This window comes from Ochotona princeps, chromosome 5 (genome assembly GCF_030435755.1).
Source record: "Ochotona princeps isolate mOchPri1 chromosome 5, mOchPri1.hap1, whole genome shotgun sequence".
Taxonomy (NCBI): Eukaryota; Metazoa; Chordata; class Mammalia; order Lagomorpha; family Ochotonidae; genus Ochotona; species Ochotona princeps.
In genome coordinates this window covers 77,871,974-77,891,242 of record NC_080836.1, presented here as the reverse complement: position 1 = coordinate 77,891,242, position 19,269 = coordinate 77,871,974, and the positions used below count along the sequence as shown (strand labels likewise).

Sequence of the window (19,269 nt, the reverse complement as noted above, 5' to 3'; positions counted from 1 at the left end):
CTGCCCAGCCAAGTGGGAGATCCTCCTGGCTCCTCATTCAGGCCTGGCCCAGTCCTGGCTGTTGCAGCCATTTGGGGAGTGAACCAGCACATGGGAGATTTCTCAGTCTCTTCACTTCTCTGTAATTCTGACTTTGAAATAGCCCTGGGACAGGTGAAGCCAAAAGGCAAGAATTCAATACGTCTTCCATGAGGTAGAAGAACTCAACTGATAAGAGCCATCACCACTGCATGACCTACTACAGTAGATAAAAAATACTTTGAAATTTTGAGGAATAGGTTCAAAGTAAGCAGAGCCTTCTAACACTAACTGAAACTTTCAAGAGTTCTCCATAAATCTGTAAAGGTTACACTTACTTCGTTCATGGCAGGAAATTTCAGAGGAGCAGAAACCTTCTGTTGTCCATTGTCATAGATATAGACGAGACTCTGACCGAAGGGTCTTTTTCCAGGCATGTGAACAATAGTTACGTTGTGCTGATGAAGTAAAACATACATTTAAACTATATTAGTTCTTTGGAGAAACAAAACTGTTCAGAGTACTACTTTGCAATAGTTTGTACAAACTATAAAATATTGAAGGTAAGCTTAGTTAAATGCTGACTAAAATGACATCCTTGAACATCAGTTTCTCCTTAGTACTACAAAAAGTACTTAGGTCTATGCTAGAAAATCTGTACAAATTTGAACAGTGTGTTTGTGTACTGTCCAGCAGAGTATCTTTCACAATCTATTTTTCCAAAAGGAAGTTTTAAATTTAAAAAATCAATAGGCATGTATTGTTTTTATCAACTTACTGTTTCAGTTCAAACTCAAATTCAAAACTAAATTTGCTTCTAGAAAATTGTAACAGATACCATAACATTTCATTTTAATTTTCAGCAGAAAAATGATCACTGCTAAAATGGTAACAGCTAACTGCTTATAGATTAACTTCAATATGAGCAGAACTTTTAAAGTGAAAAATCTCTCAAAAACCACACACACACACACACATCTGATGCTAACTGCTTTTTATAGGAGAGAATCAAGAGATTCAATACGATGTCCTAAGGCCATACCCAGAGGGAATCGCAGAAGCTGTGCTCTGGAAGCATCACCGTGGCATATTCTCTTTTCGTGCACACTGCCACAACCAACATACCTGAATAAGTGATAAAAGCTTCAAAACCCATTCCACTTCCTGTAAAAAAGCTAACAAAAATAGCTATTATCAGAACTTTTGAAGCCAGTTGTTCAGTTTCGTCAACACTGAAGCAGCAGAACTATAAACTATCAGTGACACATTCAAAATCAATTCCCTGGGGGCTGGCATCGGGGCTATGACATTTAAGCTGTTGCTTGCACTGCAGACAGCCCATACGGGAGCACTGATTCCATTTTCTCCGCTTTCAATTCAGCTTTCTGTTAATGCACCTGGGAAGACACTGGGATTTGGCAGATGGCACAAATACCTGGGCCCCTGACACCCACAAACAAGAGCAGAATAGAGTTCCTGATGCCTAGTTTCAGCCTAGCCCGTCCCTCAGCTCTTATGGCTATGTTGGGTGTAATACAGGGCATGTAAGATTTGCCTTTGTGTCTTTCTATTGCTGTCATTCTGTCTTTCAAATTCACAAATCTTCAAAAAATATATAATTCTTCAGCTTATTTTTTTAAAAAGATTTATTTTTATTGGAGAGTCAGATATACAGAGAGGAGGACAGACAGAAAGATCTTTCATCTAATGATTCACTCCCCAAGTGGCCGCAATGGCTGGAGCTGAGCCAATCCAAAGCTAGGAGCCAGCAGCTTCTTCTGGGTCTCCCACATCGGTGCAGGGTCCAAAACCTTTGGGCCGTTTTTTGACTGATTTTCCAGGCCACAAGTAGCGAGCTGGAAGGGAAGCAGGGCTGCCAGGATTAGAACCAGAGCCCATATTGGATTCCGGCGTACAAGGTGGGAACTTCAGCCACTAGGCTATCACACCAGGCCCTCTTTGGCTTAAATTTTTTCTCCACACATTCTAACCTTTTTTCAAAGACATTTTCAAAATCTTTTGGGGGGATGTAAGAATTTTAAAAATATGGGCCCAGCAACGTGGCCTAGCAGCTGAAGTCCTCGCCTTGAATGCCCCGGGATCCCATATGGGCACTGGTTCTGATCCCGGCAGCTCCACTTCCCATCCAGCTCCCTGCTTGTGGCCTGGGAAAGCAGTCGAGGATGGCCCAAAGCCTTGGGACCCTGCACCCACGTGGGAGACCTGGAAGAGGTTCCTGGTTCCCGGCATCAGATCGGCACAGCACCGGCCGTTGTGGCTCACTTGGGGAGTGAATCATCGGACGGAAGATCTTCCTCTCTGTCTCTCCTCCTCTGTGTATATCTGACTTTAAAATAAAAATAAAATAAATCTTAACAAAATTTTTTTAAAATATAAAATGCAGTATTATAAGTGGAATTTCATTAGCAAAATATATCAGTAACAGAAATGTACAAAATTCTTACAAATAAGATTCAGAAAATACAATTAAAAGTCTCAAAATCATAATGCATATTATAAACTAATAGGTACTTGAATCTGGATGTATATACGCACACAGACTTTGAGTCTTCACACAGAAGCACCTTCAGGGCAACAGGGCAATCATTCTCTAAGTTTACTGTTCCTTTCTGTCCACTTCTATACTACACTTAGCAAACAATTTCCGGACTAGCTTAAGATTTTGAACTAAAGGATATTTGAGAAATACAGTTCTCATTATAAAAATAATAAATCACTTCTAACTGAACTGTGTATATTCTAAGAATGAAAATGTTTCAGATAAACTGCACATTTAAAAACCAGATCCTTGCTATATGATTTTGTTTAAGATTCATAGCATATTTTATTATAATAGTGTTCACTTATAATCTATAACTTGTACCAGTACCTGTACAATTGTTTTCTCTTTCCTCCTTTGTTTGCAGTGCCAACAGTCAACTGGTCCTGATCTAAGCAAAACCATGCGCTGAAAGAAAATGCAGACCCAGGCCACTTCTGTATGGAAGGCACAGAAATTCCAGCCATACTGTGAGACAGATTAAAATACTGCAGTGCGCTCTCCAGGCTTAGTTTCCGGGCCATGGTCAGAACTGCCCGAGTGACAGGCACAGTGTAAGGGTGAATACGCTCAGCTTCATCCACTCTCAGCAAGCGCAGCAGGCGACGGATTTCTTCTGCACTCACGGACTGACTCCCCAGGGAACCAAGGATTGCAATCAAGTTCTCAGCACAAGTTTGATGGAGGGAAGAATGAGAATCAAGAGTTTCAATGATTTTAATTCCCATGTTTGCATTGACACAAGTAGTTCGACTCTGTCTATTGATACAACAAATTCTTTTAAGCCAATCAGAGATGAAGATTTGTAAATCATGTGACTCTAGTTCTGGAAGCCACTGGATAAGAATCAAGAGAGGTTGGACATTACTTATACCCAAAAGACCAACCGTAGTATGGTCACCCTCTACAGCCTGAAAAGCAACAAAGAAGATAAAAGGTCAGTTACCATTTATGAAACACGGATGTGAACTTCTTTTAATAAAAGTCCAAAAACTTACCATATTCATAAGTTCTTTAAGTAGTTCTAATGCTGGCTGACCCATAGATTTTAATACTTCAAACATATGTGTATAACCAATTCTTTCTTTAAATACTTCCTAAGAGAATGGGAAACAATATATTAAAGCAGATTCCCAATAAATGAATTTAATAGAATTTTAAATATATTAAATAATACCCAATAAGTTAATTAGCTTAACAGTTTAAAAAATAAGGAACTGAAATCTTAAAAACCATATTTCTTTTTTTTAACATATATTTTTATTGGATTTGCTTTTTTTAAAAATTAATTACATTGCATTACATTGCATTATGTGCTACATTTTTTTATACACTGGGATTCCCCCCGCCCCTCCCAAAACCCTCCCCCCATGGTGGATTGCTCCACCTTGTTGCATTTCCATAGTTCAAATTCAGTTGACATTCTTTCATTGGAGGTATTTACCAAGCATAAAGTCCAGCATCTTATTGTCCTGGTAAGTTCAATGGAAAAACCATATTTCTTCCTAAAATCTTAAAAGTTCTATTTATATATGTGTTGTATAGATACATGTATACATGTACATAAATAGAACTTATAAATAGAACTTATTTTAAGATTTTGTGTATAGATATGTAACCCACACATCTACGGTATAAAACTTATAATCTACCAAAATACAAAATAAATGAAAACAGAAGTAAACGTGTATTACAGAATTATTATACAACTTACATATTAGGTCATACAACACTATATTTATTACTAAAAAGCATTAGGTAAAGTCAAAATGAAAACAGAAAAATGCAAGCAGACTTTAGCAATACGAAGAATCAGACAGTAGGCTAAAAAGACTGAAGGATCCTGGCAATTCTGAGTACCGGTGTGAAAAAAAAAACTGATTATAAAAGCTCTCTCTCTGTTCTTTGTATATAAGTAGTCTAAAATATCTGGAACACCAAATGCATTTAAGGAAGTTCCAATCACATTGATTTCTGAACCAGTTACGTTTCAAAAATCATAAAGTAAATATGAAGAAAACTGGTATATTTACTTAGGCAGAAATATAGATACAATATAATCAAAAGACTTAAAAAACTTAAACAAAACTAGTTGTGGTTGCCTCTAGAAAAGAAATCAGTTGAAAATGAATAAAACACAGCATGAAAAAATTTCATTAAAAAAATGTAGTTACTTATTTTGACTCAGAAACCACGTAAAGTATTTCACAGTTCAAAAATCATATTTTTAAAAGAGATCTGACCGTATTTTAGTGTGATTTTTTAGAAAACCATATAGGCCACCTACTGTCCCATAAACCAATTATGTAGAATTAAAGTGATTTCTTCCTTAGAGAAAATATATTAACTCAAGATTAAAATCAAAAATCAAACTGTAAAAATTAAGATATTACGTTGCATGGAAATCTTACCAGGAGCTATAGCAACCAAACTAAGGCAGAGATTAAGTCTCCTAACACAAAATAATGGAAACTAACAAATATAATTGACGGCAAACTCAGGTAACAGGAAATAACTAATACATTTCAGGTACCAGAAAGGTGAATCATGAAGGATATGATATTTCAAAAGTTCATGGAAAAATAGAATTAAAAAATAAATTAATTTTGGTGCAAAAACTTTGAAATATAGTTTTTTTCTCTTATGACATATTTTCTATGAACTCTTTGAAGACTCATATTACAGGTGGTAGGTCAGAATGTAAGATAATAATAATAGCTAGGAACATTCACTGAGCACTTACCATAAGCCTACCATTTTACATGAATGTCCCTGCTAATCTTTGTGACTGTTCAATGAGCTACCTACCAGTATAACGTGGCAGAGGACTCTCAGTGGTAGTGAATGAGAATGGACATCAAACTCTGAGTATTAGTGACTATAAAATCTGAATTCCCAAGACCATTCAACCGTGAAAAGCCATTCCTAGATTGATCTGGCTCTTCACACATGAAACATGTTTATCTTATAGTCAGTCATACACCAAGGAGACAATACAAGGAGTGACTGCCTTATCAATAGAGGAAAATATGACATAAAACTCAATTCTTTCAATTAATCACAAATTCACTTAAACTGAGCATTTCTACAGTTCAAGCACAGTGCTATCTTCCCATTCTTTGACCAACATTATAAATCTCTATCAGTTTGTAGCTTGGTCATAAATGTTCTTTTTAACATGGCAAAGTAATGTCATCCAGGTCTATCTTTAAAACTATCAACAAACTAATTTTTATACTAAGATATTTTGTAAGCTATCTCACCAGGAATTAAATCATTAGTGTTACAGACTTCTATGCACCATTGTGGGACAGATATAATGGAAAGTGGAACATCTACCACCTTTTAAAGCTTGGGGTTATGTGTTTTACCTTAGCAGCTGGTGACTTGTTCATTACTGCTGTCAAAGCCTGAATGGTTGATACAGCCAAACAATCCAACTGTCCCTGAAATGCCTAGCAGAAGAAAAAAAAGCCAGAGATAAGCAAATGTGTCCAAGACTTTTATTGTTCATTTAGGAAACCATTTGCCCGAAAACCTGAAAAAGTAAATATTTGACATGCACTATATTCCACTTTCAATGAAACGTATTTCTGAAACAATAAAACCTGCAAAAGAAGTTATCTACTTAATAGAAAATAAGGTACACGTCAAGAAGGATAAGGCCACATTCACTCATTACATTAAAATATTTTGAGGAGAAAACATTAAGCTCAATACATGCTTTTTAAAAATAATGGACAATCTCTAGAGGAAGGGAGGGAAGTCAATAATTGCAAATTCAATTTTGTTTTCATTTCTTTTCAAAAACATACTTTAAGTTTCTACACTTTAATCTATTAGTGTGTAAAGATGACTTAAAAATTCTTGTTCACAGGTTGACAGTAAAGTTGTAAGTGAGCATGCCAATTAGTTATGTTACTTACAAACAATAAGGTATATCTAATTTCACATAAAATGCAAAATTTGAGGGAAATACACAAAATGAAATATATAGCTATGAGCACTGTCAGGACTTTGGGAAGGCAACCTTTAGTGCCAAAGTTATAAGACAAAATAAAACTAGCTCTGTGTTGCCTGTCATTATTTCATGTGTTAGATTTCAGCATAGTACATTCACAGAAAAATTAACACCAACAATATCAGAAAAGTGAACAGGACTGTTTACCCATACATAAAATGGTTACCATGAAAACACAGAACAAGGACAAAGATGTTATAAAATAAACAGTCCTAAAAATTTGCTTTCAGGAATACTTATATATGATTTGAAGCAAGTTATTTCACAATAAGTGATTTTCCTCTTTCTCCTAGAAGAATGTGAGTACTAAGGGACTGCTTATATCCCTGTATAGTTGAGCTAAGCTCTTCCCTTTTAGAAAATTATTTAAACAAAGTCCTAATTTTTGTTGAGGTTATTTGTTAAAAAAATACACAGAATAAACATGTTATACATGTAATGAACATACCAAAATGTCTTAAAGCATTCTGCATACAGCAGAATTACAAACAAATAAGACCCGTGCTATGCTTCATCCAAGTAGGAGAAAAAGACCTCATTTAATATATAATTTTGAATTGTAACATTAAGTCTCCAAGGGACTATAATAATTGTAATCTAACACTTTGAAAGAAATCTAAAATAATATAATACTCTGCAACTTCATATCTGGTTTTAAGAACATAAAACAATAACTACAGTATCCCTTTTTATTTTATATCACAACTACTTATGTTAATAAGAGATCTTATAACTACTCTCAAAAAAACCAGTAATTTTTCTCAAACAGAATGTGAGAGCCAATTTAAAAGACTCATTTTGCTTTACTACACCTATATAGAGTTGAACTTTTGTAACAGAAAAATATTACTTTATTCTAAATTATCCCTTAAAGATTCAGAATATTCTTCCCTTCCTCCAAGATTCTAGTTGTCCATTGAATTATAATCATCACTTGTCAATAAGAAGCAAAGAATCAAGATGTTAACAATGACCATACATATTCACAAACAAAACCCTAAGACCCCAATACACCGCAGTGCTTAGAAAAGGAAGCTCCCAAATAAGAGTCACCACCAGGTGGACAGCATTGATAGCATCCCATTCCTGTACTTCGTATCTCCTCAACAGGGCACAATGCACAGAGATAGAATTCTACTGATCTTTTACATCAACCATCATGACACTTGTCCTTGAGACAAAAGCAATTTTTAATTCTAATTTTAAATAATTTCCAAAAACAGTGGATATTAAAGCTAAGTAACATTCATATACTTAAAAGACAAGATGAAAAGTACAGGAATAGGTGCTCTGATTGACTGATTTTGGACTTCAGCTGAAACAAGATGCAGGCTTTGTAGATACCTGGTCCTCATTCATTTCTGTAAGTAATTTGTTGGCAAGGTCTTTCTCGCTCTTGTCTGTCACCTTATTGCTAGCATTTAAAAATAGCTGTTAAAAACAGAGACAAGAATAAGACAGAAAGGACATTAAATTTTCACCTATAAGCAGGAATGAACGGATTTCCATGTCTCTTGAGGGTGAATTTCAAAATCCACTGGGGAAGTACACCACCTTCAGCAACTAGATTACCTGCTTTTATTATTACAAACCAGTACTAGTTTTTATACTATGTAATTGGTAAAAAATAGCTGATATTCTTAAATTATTACAGAATTAACAGAGAATGCCTCACAGAAAAGAAGGAAAGTGGCTAATGAAACAGACTGAAGATTCTGTATCAAATAATGAATAGTATGTGATCTATAGCCAAGTGAGTTTGTAAATAGTATTAAACTAACTAAACCAACTAAAAATATTTCTTTCCAAAAATACTTATCAGAGTCTCAAGTATTCTATGAGGAATGTCAGTGTGCAGCATTTCCCCAAGTCATCTGATAACACATTTCTCTGAAACACTATAAAAGAGTGGTCTCCAAAGCAATCAGGAATTTGTCTGCAAGGGATTATCTGCTTCTGAATAAAATAAAGGAATTAGTCAGCATCCCAAAAGGCCTTCACTTTGACAATACTTTACATAAAAAGAGACATAATGCATAGGAAAGTAAAAGAGAGAGAAAATTTTGCAAGGAAACTTATTAACAGCAGTATAAGAAGTTCTTAGGTTTTTCATTTCAGAAATGAGAAAGCAAAATCTCAGTGACACACTGAAATAATATAATATAAAACAAAGCAAATAGGGGGCCAGCATGTGAAGTAGCTGGTAGGACTGACACCTGCAATGCTAGCATCCCATAAGATCACCAGTTCCTTTTCCTTCTGAACCAGAAACCTGCTACCAGTCAGGGTCAAGCAGTGGAAGACAGCCCAAATAACTAGATCTGTGTCTCCTCCATAGGAGACCTGAAGGAACCTTCTGGCTCCTGATATTCACTGTGGTCATTTGGGGAGTGAACCAGCAGATGAAAGATGACTTTCTCTCTGTCACACCTTCTCTGTAACTCTGACTTTCAAAATAAATACATGAATCTTTAAAACAAATAAGCTGAATAGAATGGTATGATATTAAATGCAAAAGTATGCAAAACTTAATATATACATTATTATACATAATATAAGGGGTCTAAGAAATTTAAGAAAAGTAAATTCATGCTAGTTTATTAGAACTACATCTAGCACAGAGCAAGGACTTCACAAATAAAAGGAGGAACCATTAATACCAATAAAGATTTAAACAGTAATAACACTCCATATTTCCTAGATGCAGGGAAACAGGATTGCTCAAATAAGCTGAAATTAAAGATTAAAGTCTTTCTAGCAGAAAATCACAGTAATCTATATAAAGAATCTTTATTTATATTTCTCAAGATCTACCCTAAAGAAATGTTCAGAAAAACACCAAGATGTGAAAGTTTAATAAACCATGAAATGATTTTGAACCCTTTCTTTAATACTAAACACATGTCATGGTCTTTTTCTTCTCATTAATTCAACTATCCTTGGACAGCTTCCAAAGATTTCTACATTAAAATTCAAATTAAGTCTTGCAATATAGTAAAGCAAAAGTAACAGTTAAATGTTAAATTAAATGTATGATTCACTTAGTCATACTGTAAATACTTAATATGTAAATACTTGGTATGAGAAAACTCATTTTGCCTAGCTCAGAGACTTTACACAACTACTTAGGAAATTCATGCATAAGTTGCTCTGTGCCTGTATGCAAAAAAGACAGCAGGGAAACTTTAGCAGTAAGCTCAAGGCTTTCCATCTGACACATAAATTATTTATGACACTTTAAGTTTAATTGCCAATGTTTCCGATGGGCCTGAATGCTTAAACAATAAAACTATCTAGAATCTACATTATTGCATAAAATTACTAACAACAAAAAGTTAAACAGAAAGCAATCATTAGCCACCTGTACCACCACACAATACATGTAGAGACACACGGAGGATATGGCAGTACACTGAAGCCTGAAAGGACACCTGCTACCATAACAGAGGACAGAACAAGGTGATCAACTACCCAGCAATGGGTTGGCAGTGAATACTTAGGCACACAGAGACTCTAAGGTGGACTATGTCAGCCAGTGGAGTTTGGAAAAATTGCATCATGATTGCAGTGACAAGATCAGCAGCAATACAGAACTGTTGAACTGTCACAACCACTTGGGCAGGACCCTCAGAGCATGCCCCACACTGGGGACCCTGGGATAGTTGGGAGGCTAGGTGTGGCTTCTCTCATTATCTCTCCCCTCCCCTCATATACAGGAAGGAAAAATGAGAATGTCAAAGCAAATAATGGTTTCACCTACTTTCCTCTAGTCCTTGACCTTTTGCAGCATAATAAAATATGTAAAAATTATCAAAAATAAAATTTATATGATTTTGAAAGGACAATAATTACCATTTCTCACATGCAAAACTGTAAGACAAAATAATATCACATTCTAATATTCAAATCAGCTATTTTGTAATAACTGTTTTAAATAATCAGTTCATACATCAAAAAATTAATCTTCAATATATTTATTTTTAAATTATGCCAAAGAATAGCTGTCTCAGGATTTAGGAATTCCAAAAATACAAAGTTTTTCCAAAATTTACTTTAAAAAACTGTCCTCAATGTGGCAGCAGTATATATTTCTTACCAATTACATTTCATTTCCTTTAAGATTAATATTGAAAACACAATCACTTTCAGTGACAAAAGCAAAGATGTTAGTATATTTACTCATCTAACACAAGTATTACATCTATTCTAACATCCATGATATCCCAGAGAAAAAAGCTGACCTACATGACAGATTATAGAACTCATCACTGATCTCTTCATCTCCTTATCATTTATAAAGATCACGGTGCTTCATCTGAATTTTAGAGCTCACACTTGTTAACGACCCCTAATTGTCACAGCAATCATGTTCCAACATGTGTCACACTAGGCATTTTAAAACTAACTAATCTGGGTCTAGTGCAATAGCCTAGTGGCTAAATCCTTGCCTTGCATGCACCAGGATCCTGCATGGGTGCCAGTTTGTGTCCTGGCTGCTCCACTTCCCATCCAGCTCCCTGCCTGTGCCCTGGGAAAGCAGTAGAGGACGGCCCAAAGCCTTGGGACTCTGAACCCAGGTGGGAGACCTGGAAAAAGCCCCTGGTTACTTGCTTCAGATCAGTTCAGCAACAACCATTGCAGTCACTTGGGGAGTGAACCAGTGGACAGAAGATCTTTCTCTCTCTATTTCTTTCTCTCTGTATGTCTGCCTTTCCAATAAAAAAAAATTTTTTTAGAAACCCTCTAATAAATTTGTACATAAATGAGGAGTAATCTTCCATTATAGTTTATATCATCTAACACATGATGCTGCTATTCTAATAGTTCTACAATAAGCTTCAGTTTGCACACTTAAGGCGAGGTACTACAGTGGTGAAAATCAGCAACAATACAGGTACTTCTGTACTCCAAAAGGACTGTTCAGATAAGCAAAACTTCAAATACATTCTATTGTCTCTGTTGCTGCTGCTCCTAATGTATGACAAAGAAGTAATAATAGGAAAGAAAATATTGAAGTCAGAATGCTTATATTTAAATTGTTCACTGTTCACATGAAATCAAGGGTGTCACCCCCACAGACTTGCAAGAGGTAGTATCAATTATTAAAGAAGAGTATAGGAGTAGTTGTTCAGCTTTGAAGTGAAACTGCCTATGTTCCACATGGGATTCTCTGGGTCTGAGGCCCAGCTCCAGCCCCAGCTCCTGACTTCAGCTTCCCACCAATGAGACATTGGGAAGCAGCAGGGGACACTCAAGAAGCTGGGTTCCTGTGACTCATGAGGGAGATTTGAACTGAGTTCCTGACTCCTGCTTCTACCCCTCAATCTAAATCTCAACTATTACAGGCATTTGAGAAGCGAACCAGAGGATGAGAGCTCTCTCAGTTTCCCAAAATTTTAGAAAATTAAAAGCAAAATAAAGAAACGAGAGTGTGGGGCCTGGCATGATAGCCTAGCAGCTAAAGTCCTCGCCTTGCACACGTCAGGATCCCATATGGGCACCGGTTCTAATCCCGGCAGCTCCACTTCCCATTCAGCTCCCTGCTTGTGGCCTGGGAAAGCAGTTGAGGATGGCCCAAAGCCTTGGGACCCTGTAACCGTGTAGGAGACCCAGAAGAAACTCCTGGCTCCCGGCTTTGGATCAGCTCAGCTCTGGCAGTTGCAGACACTTGGGGAAGATCTTTCGATTTCTCCTCCTCTATATATATCTGATTTCCCCCCACCCCCCAAAAAATAAATCTTCCCAAAAAATCTAAGTATTCCTAGTAGCTCTAAGAATATCAAGGAGACAAATGAACAAGAACAAGCATGATTACCTCAAGGGACCACGAAGGGTTTATGTAATAAAAAACTCTAAGATTTCTGAGCCATTTCTTAGAGCTTTGGTACAACTCATGGCAGAGAGACTTAAAGACTGCTCAACTGCTTAAATGATACACAGAGGACATTTGAAGCAACAGACTATCATTATGATATCAGCGGGTAAAAAAAGATGTTTTTGGCTTCGGTGTGAAAGAGTAAGACTGAACTGAGAACAGAACAATTGGAAAGACACTGCAATGACATGGAAAGCAGACTAAAAAAAAAAAGCAGACACACATGAGAGGTATTTAAAAAGTAAAATCATCAGAACTTGGCAAGACAAGCAGACCTAGAAAAAGAAAGTAGGGAAGATTTAGGATGACTTGCGAGTTTTTCTCTTGAGAAAGTGAGAAGCTATTGGTGCTTTGGTCTTTTTTTTTTTTAAGATTTTTTTTATTATTATAAAGTCAGATATACAGAGAGGAGGAGAGACAGAGAGGAAGATCTTCCGTCCAATGATTCACTCCCCAAGTGAGCGCAACGGCCAGTGCTGGGCCGATCTGAAGCCAGGATCCAGGAACTTCTTCCAGGTTTCCTACATGGGTGCAGGGTCCCAAGGCTTTGGGCTGTCCTTGACTGCTTTCCCAGGCCACAAGCAGGGAGCTGGATGAGAAGTGGAGATGCCAGGATTAGAACCAGCACCCATATGGATCCCGGCGCGTTCAAGTCAAGGACTTTAGCTGCTAGGCCACGCTGCCGAGCCCTGCTTTGGTCTTACACTGGAAATACAACAGAAGTGACAAGAGAAAGAGGCAGAAGGAGGAGGAAGACAAAGGCATTCCATTTTTGATGCATACATTAAAGATTTCTAAGACTGAATGCAGTGGAATTCTTCAACAGATGTGTTTATTGGGGAAAACAAGGAGGATTACAGATGATATTTAAAGCTGTTACGTAGTTGACAACTCCTAAGGGTGAGCAAAAACGAACAAAAGATTGTATGACCAAACACAAAAAGTCTGCATCCTAAAAAAGGGAATACTCCAAACCATCTAATGAATAGGCAGTGTTGCACAGAAAAAGTAAATGTGTGGGTAGTTTCAATGTTTCAAGAAGGGAATGGTTAACAGTAAATATCCTGGGAGACAGTAGATAATATTTTAAGTGCTTAGGCATTTGCCTCCCCTATGGAAGACCCAAAAGGAGTTCCCATCTCCTGGCTTTGGCCTGGTATAGTACTAGCTGTGTCGGGCGTGCCAGGAGAGAACCAGCATATGGAAGGTCTTTCTTTCTCTGTCACTTTGCCTTTCAAGTAAACAGGAGGAAAATAAATTTTAAAAGGATATTGAATGTAAAACTTCCCTACAGTCTTTTTGTTGTTGTTCATTTTTTTAAGGACAGAAAATGTTTATTTCAACAAGTAGAGAAAAAAAAAGGGAGAAAGAATTTAAACATTTTATTTTTCTAAAGATTTATTCTATTTGAAAGACAGAGTTAGAGAGGAAGAGAGAAAGAAAACTTCCATCCACTGGTTTACACCCTGAACAGCCACAATGGCCACGACTGGGCCAGCCCAAAGCCAGGAGCAATGAGCTTCTTCTTGGTCTCCCTTGTAGAGCAGGGGACAAGATGATGGGCCAGCTTCCCCTGCCTTCTCAGGCGTACTAGTGTGGAGCTATATCGCAGTGCAGGCTCCCAAGGCCTTGTACGCTTTCATACATGTCTTTATATTTTGCTAACCAAATGCTTTCTTTTCCCAATTTTATTCATACATGCTGTTTTTCTTAAATCAAAGCCAAAATGTAATGTGCTCCACTTGTGAAAATTAGTCACGTTTTCTCTCTTGTGATTTTGCTCCTTAACATCTATCACATGTAGTTCTCTATGTACTCTGTTCAGTAGCTCTCATTTCCTATCAAAACACTGTTATACTGAAAAATATAATCTTATATTGTTCAAAATCCAATTACAAACATAGTAAGTTTCTAGAGCCTGCACTAATTTGCTTAGCCTCCAAACACTCAAGGAGGTATTGCTGACATTGGAAAAGCATCAAGTAGACAGCTACTTAAAATTTTGCCTGTATAATTATTGCTAAATGGTTTAAAGATATCAGAAATTAAATTATTAATGCCCTCTACTGATATAACTCAGTTTGGTCTTGGTTCTTAGTTTTTCATTAATGAAAGCATATTTTGTATGTAAGAAACTACATAATGTATATGAGGAATTACCTAGAGGCAAAAATTTTAGAATTAATATATTTATTAATGTATAGGAAAAACTGACATGTTTTCAATGTTTCTGTGTTACTATAAGCCATATATTATTTGAATAATTATAACAAATGTTATTTAACATTGACAGTGCATCAAATTATCTGTGAAATCAGAATTATGCTAAAAATATTACATGTTTGGGAAGAAATATGGAAATATACAAAATTATTGTTTTAGAAAATACAGGGTATAAAAGTTAAGAACGAAGTTGTTAATGTCAAAAAAAAGAGCTGCACTGATATTTTAGCTCAGCCACTTCCTGCCTAATCTAGAAAGTGCTCATTGTAAGGATAATATATAGAGGCCATCACTATGGCACAGCTGATAAAGTCCCCATTTACAACATCAGTACCCATATGGGTACCAATTCAAGTCCTAGTTACTCTAATTCCAATCTGGTTCCCTGTTAATTCACCTGGAAAAGTATTAGAAGAGATGGCTCAAGGCATCAGGTCCTCTGATGTGTGAAACCTGCAAGAAGCTCTTGGCTACTGACTTATGACCACACACAGTTCTGGCCATCATGGGCATTTGGGGACTATATCAGCAAATGGAAGAACCCTCTCTCTGTAATGCTAAATTTCAAATAAATAAAACAAATCTTTAATAAAAATGGAGGGGGCCCAGGGGTTCAAGTCCTTGCTTGAATGCGCCAGGATCCCATATAGGTACGGGTTCTAATACCAGCGGCCCCTCTTCCCATCCAGCTCCCTGCTTGTGCCCTGCGAAAGCAGTCGGGGACAGGCCAAAGCCTTGGGACCCTGCACCCATGTGGGAGACCTGGAAGAAGCTCTGGCTTTTGGCTGGGCTGAGGCATCCAGCAACGGGAACCAGAGTGGGGTGAAAGCCAGCCATGAAAAGCCACTGTTCCTGCTAGGACAGAAGGTGAACTGAGAAGGGTTGGCTCATGGACCCCCTGGTATGCGCAAAATAAGCACAAGAAGTATGATAGGAAACAGCCCAGAATGGGCCATGGAAAGTTTCCCACTGGCATACATTTGGCATGGGTCAGGGGCAGACCAGGCTGAATCAGTTCATGTCATCCACTGGCAAACCCGGGCACCGGAGGAGAGTGTGGGTCGGGCCAGGTTTGGTCGCGACAAAAACCAGTACACATTACGGAATGCCAGGGTGAGATTACCTGTACTGGATTTGAATGCAGCACCCAACCAACACGCGTGAGAACCAGGAAGCGAGAGGGCAGAGCCAGCAGGGCGATGGAAGGGCTGGTCCCCTCGCCAGTTAGCTACTCCCACTGGATAGTGTGGGCTGGGATGGGGACAGACCAGACTGGGCAGGGCTGCAACACCTGAGTGCCGCATGTGGACTAGATCAGGGAAAAGCCAGGTTGGGCTGATTATTCCTTCTGCTTCTAGCATAAATTGGAGTGGGTGAAGGTTGTTTGGGCTTAACCACAGACAGGTGGCAGAAGCTGGTACTGGGGGCTAATTCTGTCAAGTCAAACCACAGAATCACCCAAAGAGATCATAAACCGGGGCTGAGAGAGACCCAAGAGGGAAGTGGTGGGGTTCCCCCTCTTGGGTCACTACGCCCGAGGGAGGGCATGAAAACTAGGACGGGGGCTGGGGTGGCTAGAAGGAGAGGCACTCAGCAATATCCGTGAGGACTGGATAGTTGAGTTGGTTGGAGGGAACTAAGCTTCAATGCCCATTGACAGGTACTGGAGCCAAATGGGAAGCGGGACAGACTGGACTAGTCTGCTATGCATACTGGCAGGCCAGGGTGGGGGGTGGGCCTGGTGGGGGTTATTGTGGGTCGCCCCGACTGGGCTGCAGCCCCCACTGGTTGATGAAAGAGTCGAGTGCATGCTGGGCAGAACCAGGCTGGACTGCAACACCCATTGGTTCCAGTGCAAGTCGGGACTGAGAGAGGAGCCAGCCCAGCGACTGCAACCACCAACTGATCGTGGCGATGGACTGTGCCGAGCCCGGTGCTTGCTGGAATATGCGGGAATCTGATCTGGGAATACCTCAAAGTTTCTTTGGTGATCTCCCCAATCGAACTGCTGGACTCAGAGCCCTGGCTAGGAGAGGACGGAGGACGGAACAGGTCAAACAGGGTAGCGAAATACTGGGCAAATGAAGACTCTGTGATGGACTGTGACAATCAGTGGATTCTTCAATGACCTAATCGAGCTGGGAGTGATGTGACTAGAAGCGATCCATAAATGGAGGACTATTAAGACCACTTGAGCAAGTATCTCAGAGCATGCCCCACATCCGGGACTTTGGGCGGGTGGGAGACTGGGTGGGGATTCTCCCTCAATATCCCCCTTCACCTCAGATACATAAATAGTATAATAAAAATATATATTAAAAAAAAAAGAAGCTCCTGGCTCCTGGCTTCAGATTGGCTCAGCTCCAGCCGTTGCGGTCGCTTGGGAGTGAACCATCGGACGGAAGATTTTCCTCTCTGTCTCTCATCCTCTCTGTATATCAGACTATCCAACAAAAATAATTAAATCTTTTAAAAAATGGAAGAAAACAAAATAATAAAATAATAGATAAGGAGGTTTTAAAACAGACTAAGTATATTATGGAAAAACTGCAGTGATTTCAAGTTTTTATTTTTTATTACACAGAATAATCTCAAAAAAAATTTTTAAAGCTTTACTTTTATTGGAAAGATACATCACATTTATGGAGACAAGGAGAGACAGAGAAAAAGATCTGCCATCCACTGATTCACTCCCCAAGTGACCACAATTGTCAGAGCTGAGCGATCTGAAGCCAGTAGCCATGAACCTCTTCTGGGTCTTATTAATGTGGGTGTAAGGTCTCGAGGCCTTGGATCATCCTATACTGCTTTTCCAGGGAGTAAGCAGAAAGCTGGATGCACACAAACCAGCACACATATGGGATCCCAGCATGAGCAAGGCAGAGATTGAACTATTGAACCATCATACCTGGCCCAATAATCTCAAATTTTAACTTGACTCTTTCAAAATTTTTTAAAGTTCTCTTATATATTGTATAAACTCAAATGCACAATCTTTGCATTTCAGAGATCTTCTGTCCACGGATCAAACCCCAAATGGAAAAGCAGTCAAGGACGGCCCAAAGCTTTGGGACCCTGCACCCACATGGGAGACTGGAAAAAGCTCCTGGCTCCTGGCTTCAGGTCAGCTCATCTCTGGCTGTTGTGGCCGCTTCGGGAGTGAGCCAGCAGAAGGAAGATCTCCCTCTCTTTCTCTCCTCTCTGTGTATCTGACTTTGCAATAAAAATAAATAAAACTTAAAAAAAAAGTATCTAGATGGCTATGCCACTGTAGTAAAGCAGGTGAAGCCATTGTCTGTTAATGCCCACATCCTGTACAGGTGCCAGTTGAAGTTCTGCCTGCTGTACTTCCAATCCCTGCTAATGGCCTGAGAAAAGCACTAGAAATTGGCAAAGATCCCTAGGCCCCTGCTACCCACATGCAAGACCAGAAGAAGCTCCTGGCTCCTGGCCTCCACCTGGGTGACGCAGACATCTGGATAATGAACCAATGGATGGAAGAACTATCTTTCTCTCCCTTGCTCTCTGTTTAACTCTGAATTTCAAATAAATAAATAAATAAATAAATCTTAAAAAGAAAATATTTAGTGATTAAAAATGATACAATAATAATTTCAAGACAAAACTTGGTTACATAACCATAAAGTTATTACATGCCCAATTCGAATCAAAATATAAACATAATAATAGCTACTTAAAAACAAAGACAATAATAGTAACAGAAAAATACCTTGCAGTTCTGAAGCAATCGTATGAGATGTTCAAAGCAGTTACTGTTAAGAAAAATGGCCTGAAGAACAGGTCTATCTGTACAATCTAACATGGCAGTAATGGTATCTAAAATAAAAAATAAAGTAAAATCACCTATGTCAAAGTGAAAATTTGAAATCATACAAACATTCACACAGATTTTTAGTCAGTTTTTCAGCTGACAAAGTAGGAGACCTGTAATTATTACTTTTATACTGCCTCATGTTTCTATGGAAGTAACATATATTTCCCAGAGATTCATTCAGTTGTTTTTCCATCATCAGAGTCTAACTAATTGTGCTGTACATCTTGACATTTATAAGCAACAACTGGTTATGTCCGGAAACATAGTTTCAGCTATACATTAACAAAACAGCATATGGCAATTTTGAAAATAAGACTTAGGTAAGGAACTACATTGTGTTAATACCATTTGCATTTAACATCTAACATGGGAATATCATAAAAAATCATACAAAAAATAATGAAAAACAACCAGCACAAAGACAGGGAAAGAGGTACAGAGATCTTGAAGAAAAACAACAAAATCAGGAGACTTCTAGAGCAAGGAAAGAAACAGAAGTGACCTTGCCAGAGATGTTATAGAGACTGTATATAGACTGTATATACTTCTGCCATCCAGTCAAAAACCACAATTGACACTTTGAGAAATTCTACTAGCAAAATTTTGAAATCATAATCAACTTTGCTTTTAATACTGATGGTTTCAGTGGATTATATATTCAAAACAATATAGGAATGTGATTTTGTCACTGTTACAGATGTTACAGACAAACCAATTCTGTATTAATTATCTGGAAG

The 19,269-nt window shown here is 38.1% G+C and overlaps 1 protein-coding gene across 3 annotated transcripts in view; it reads right to left on the bottom strand.

Annotated features, from left to right (window-relative positions):
• Nucleotides 1–19,269, bottom strand: part of NBEAL1 (neurobeachin like 1) — a 175,729-nt gene that overhangs the window by 82,698 nt on the left and 73,762 nt on the right. For 2 of the 3 annotated variants that reach the window (XM_058664871.1, XM_058664872.1), the window contains exons 9-15: nucleotides 18,428–18,534; nucleotides 7,944–8,030; nucleotides 5,950–6,033; nucleotides 3,577–3,675; nucleotides 2,909–3,489; nucleotides 1,061–1,193; nucleotides 357–476 (exon numbers count right to left, since the gene is read on the bottom strand). In XM_058664871.1, the coding sequence (XP_058520854.1) occupies nucleotides 357–476; nucleotides 1,061–1,193; nucleotides 2,909–3,489; nucleotides 3,577–3,675; nucleotides 5,950–6,033; nucleotides 7,944–8,030; nucleotides 18,428–18,534 (1,211 nt within the window). The remainder of the gene's footprint in view (nucleotides 1–356; nucleotides 477–1,060; nucleotides 1,194–2,908; nucleotides 3,490–3,576; nucleotides 3,676–5,949; nucleotides 6,034–7,943; nucleotides 8,031–18,427; nucleotides 18,535–19,269) is intronic. The other variant, XM_058664873.1, reaches the window with a different exon arrangement.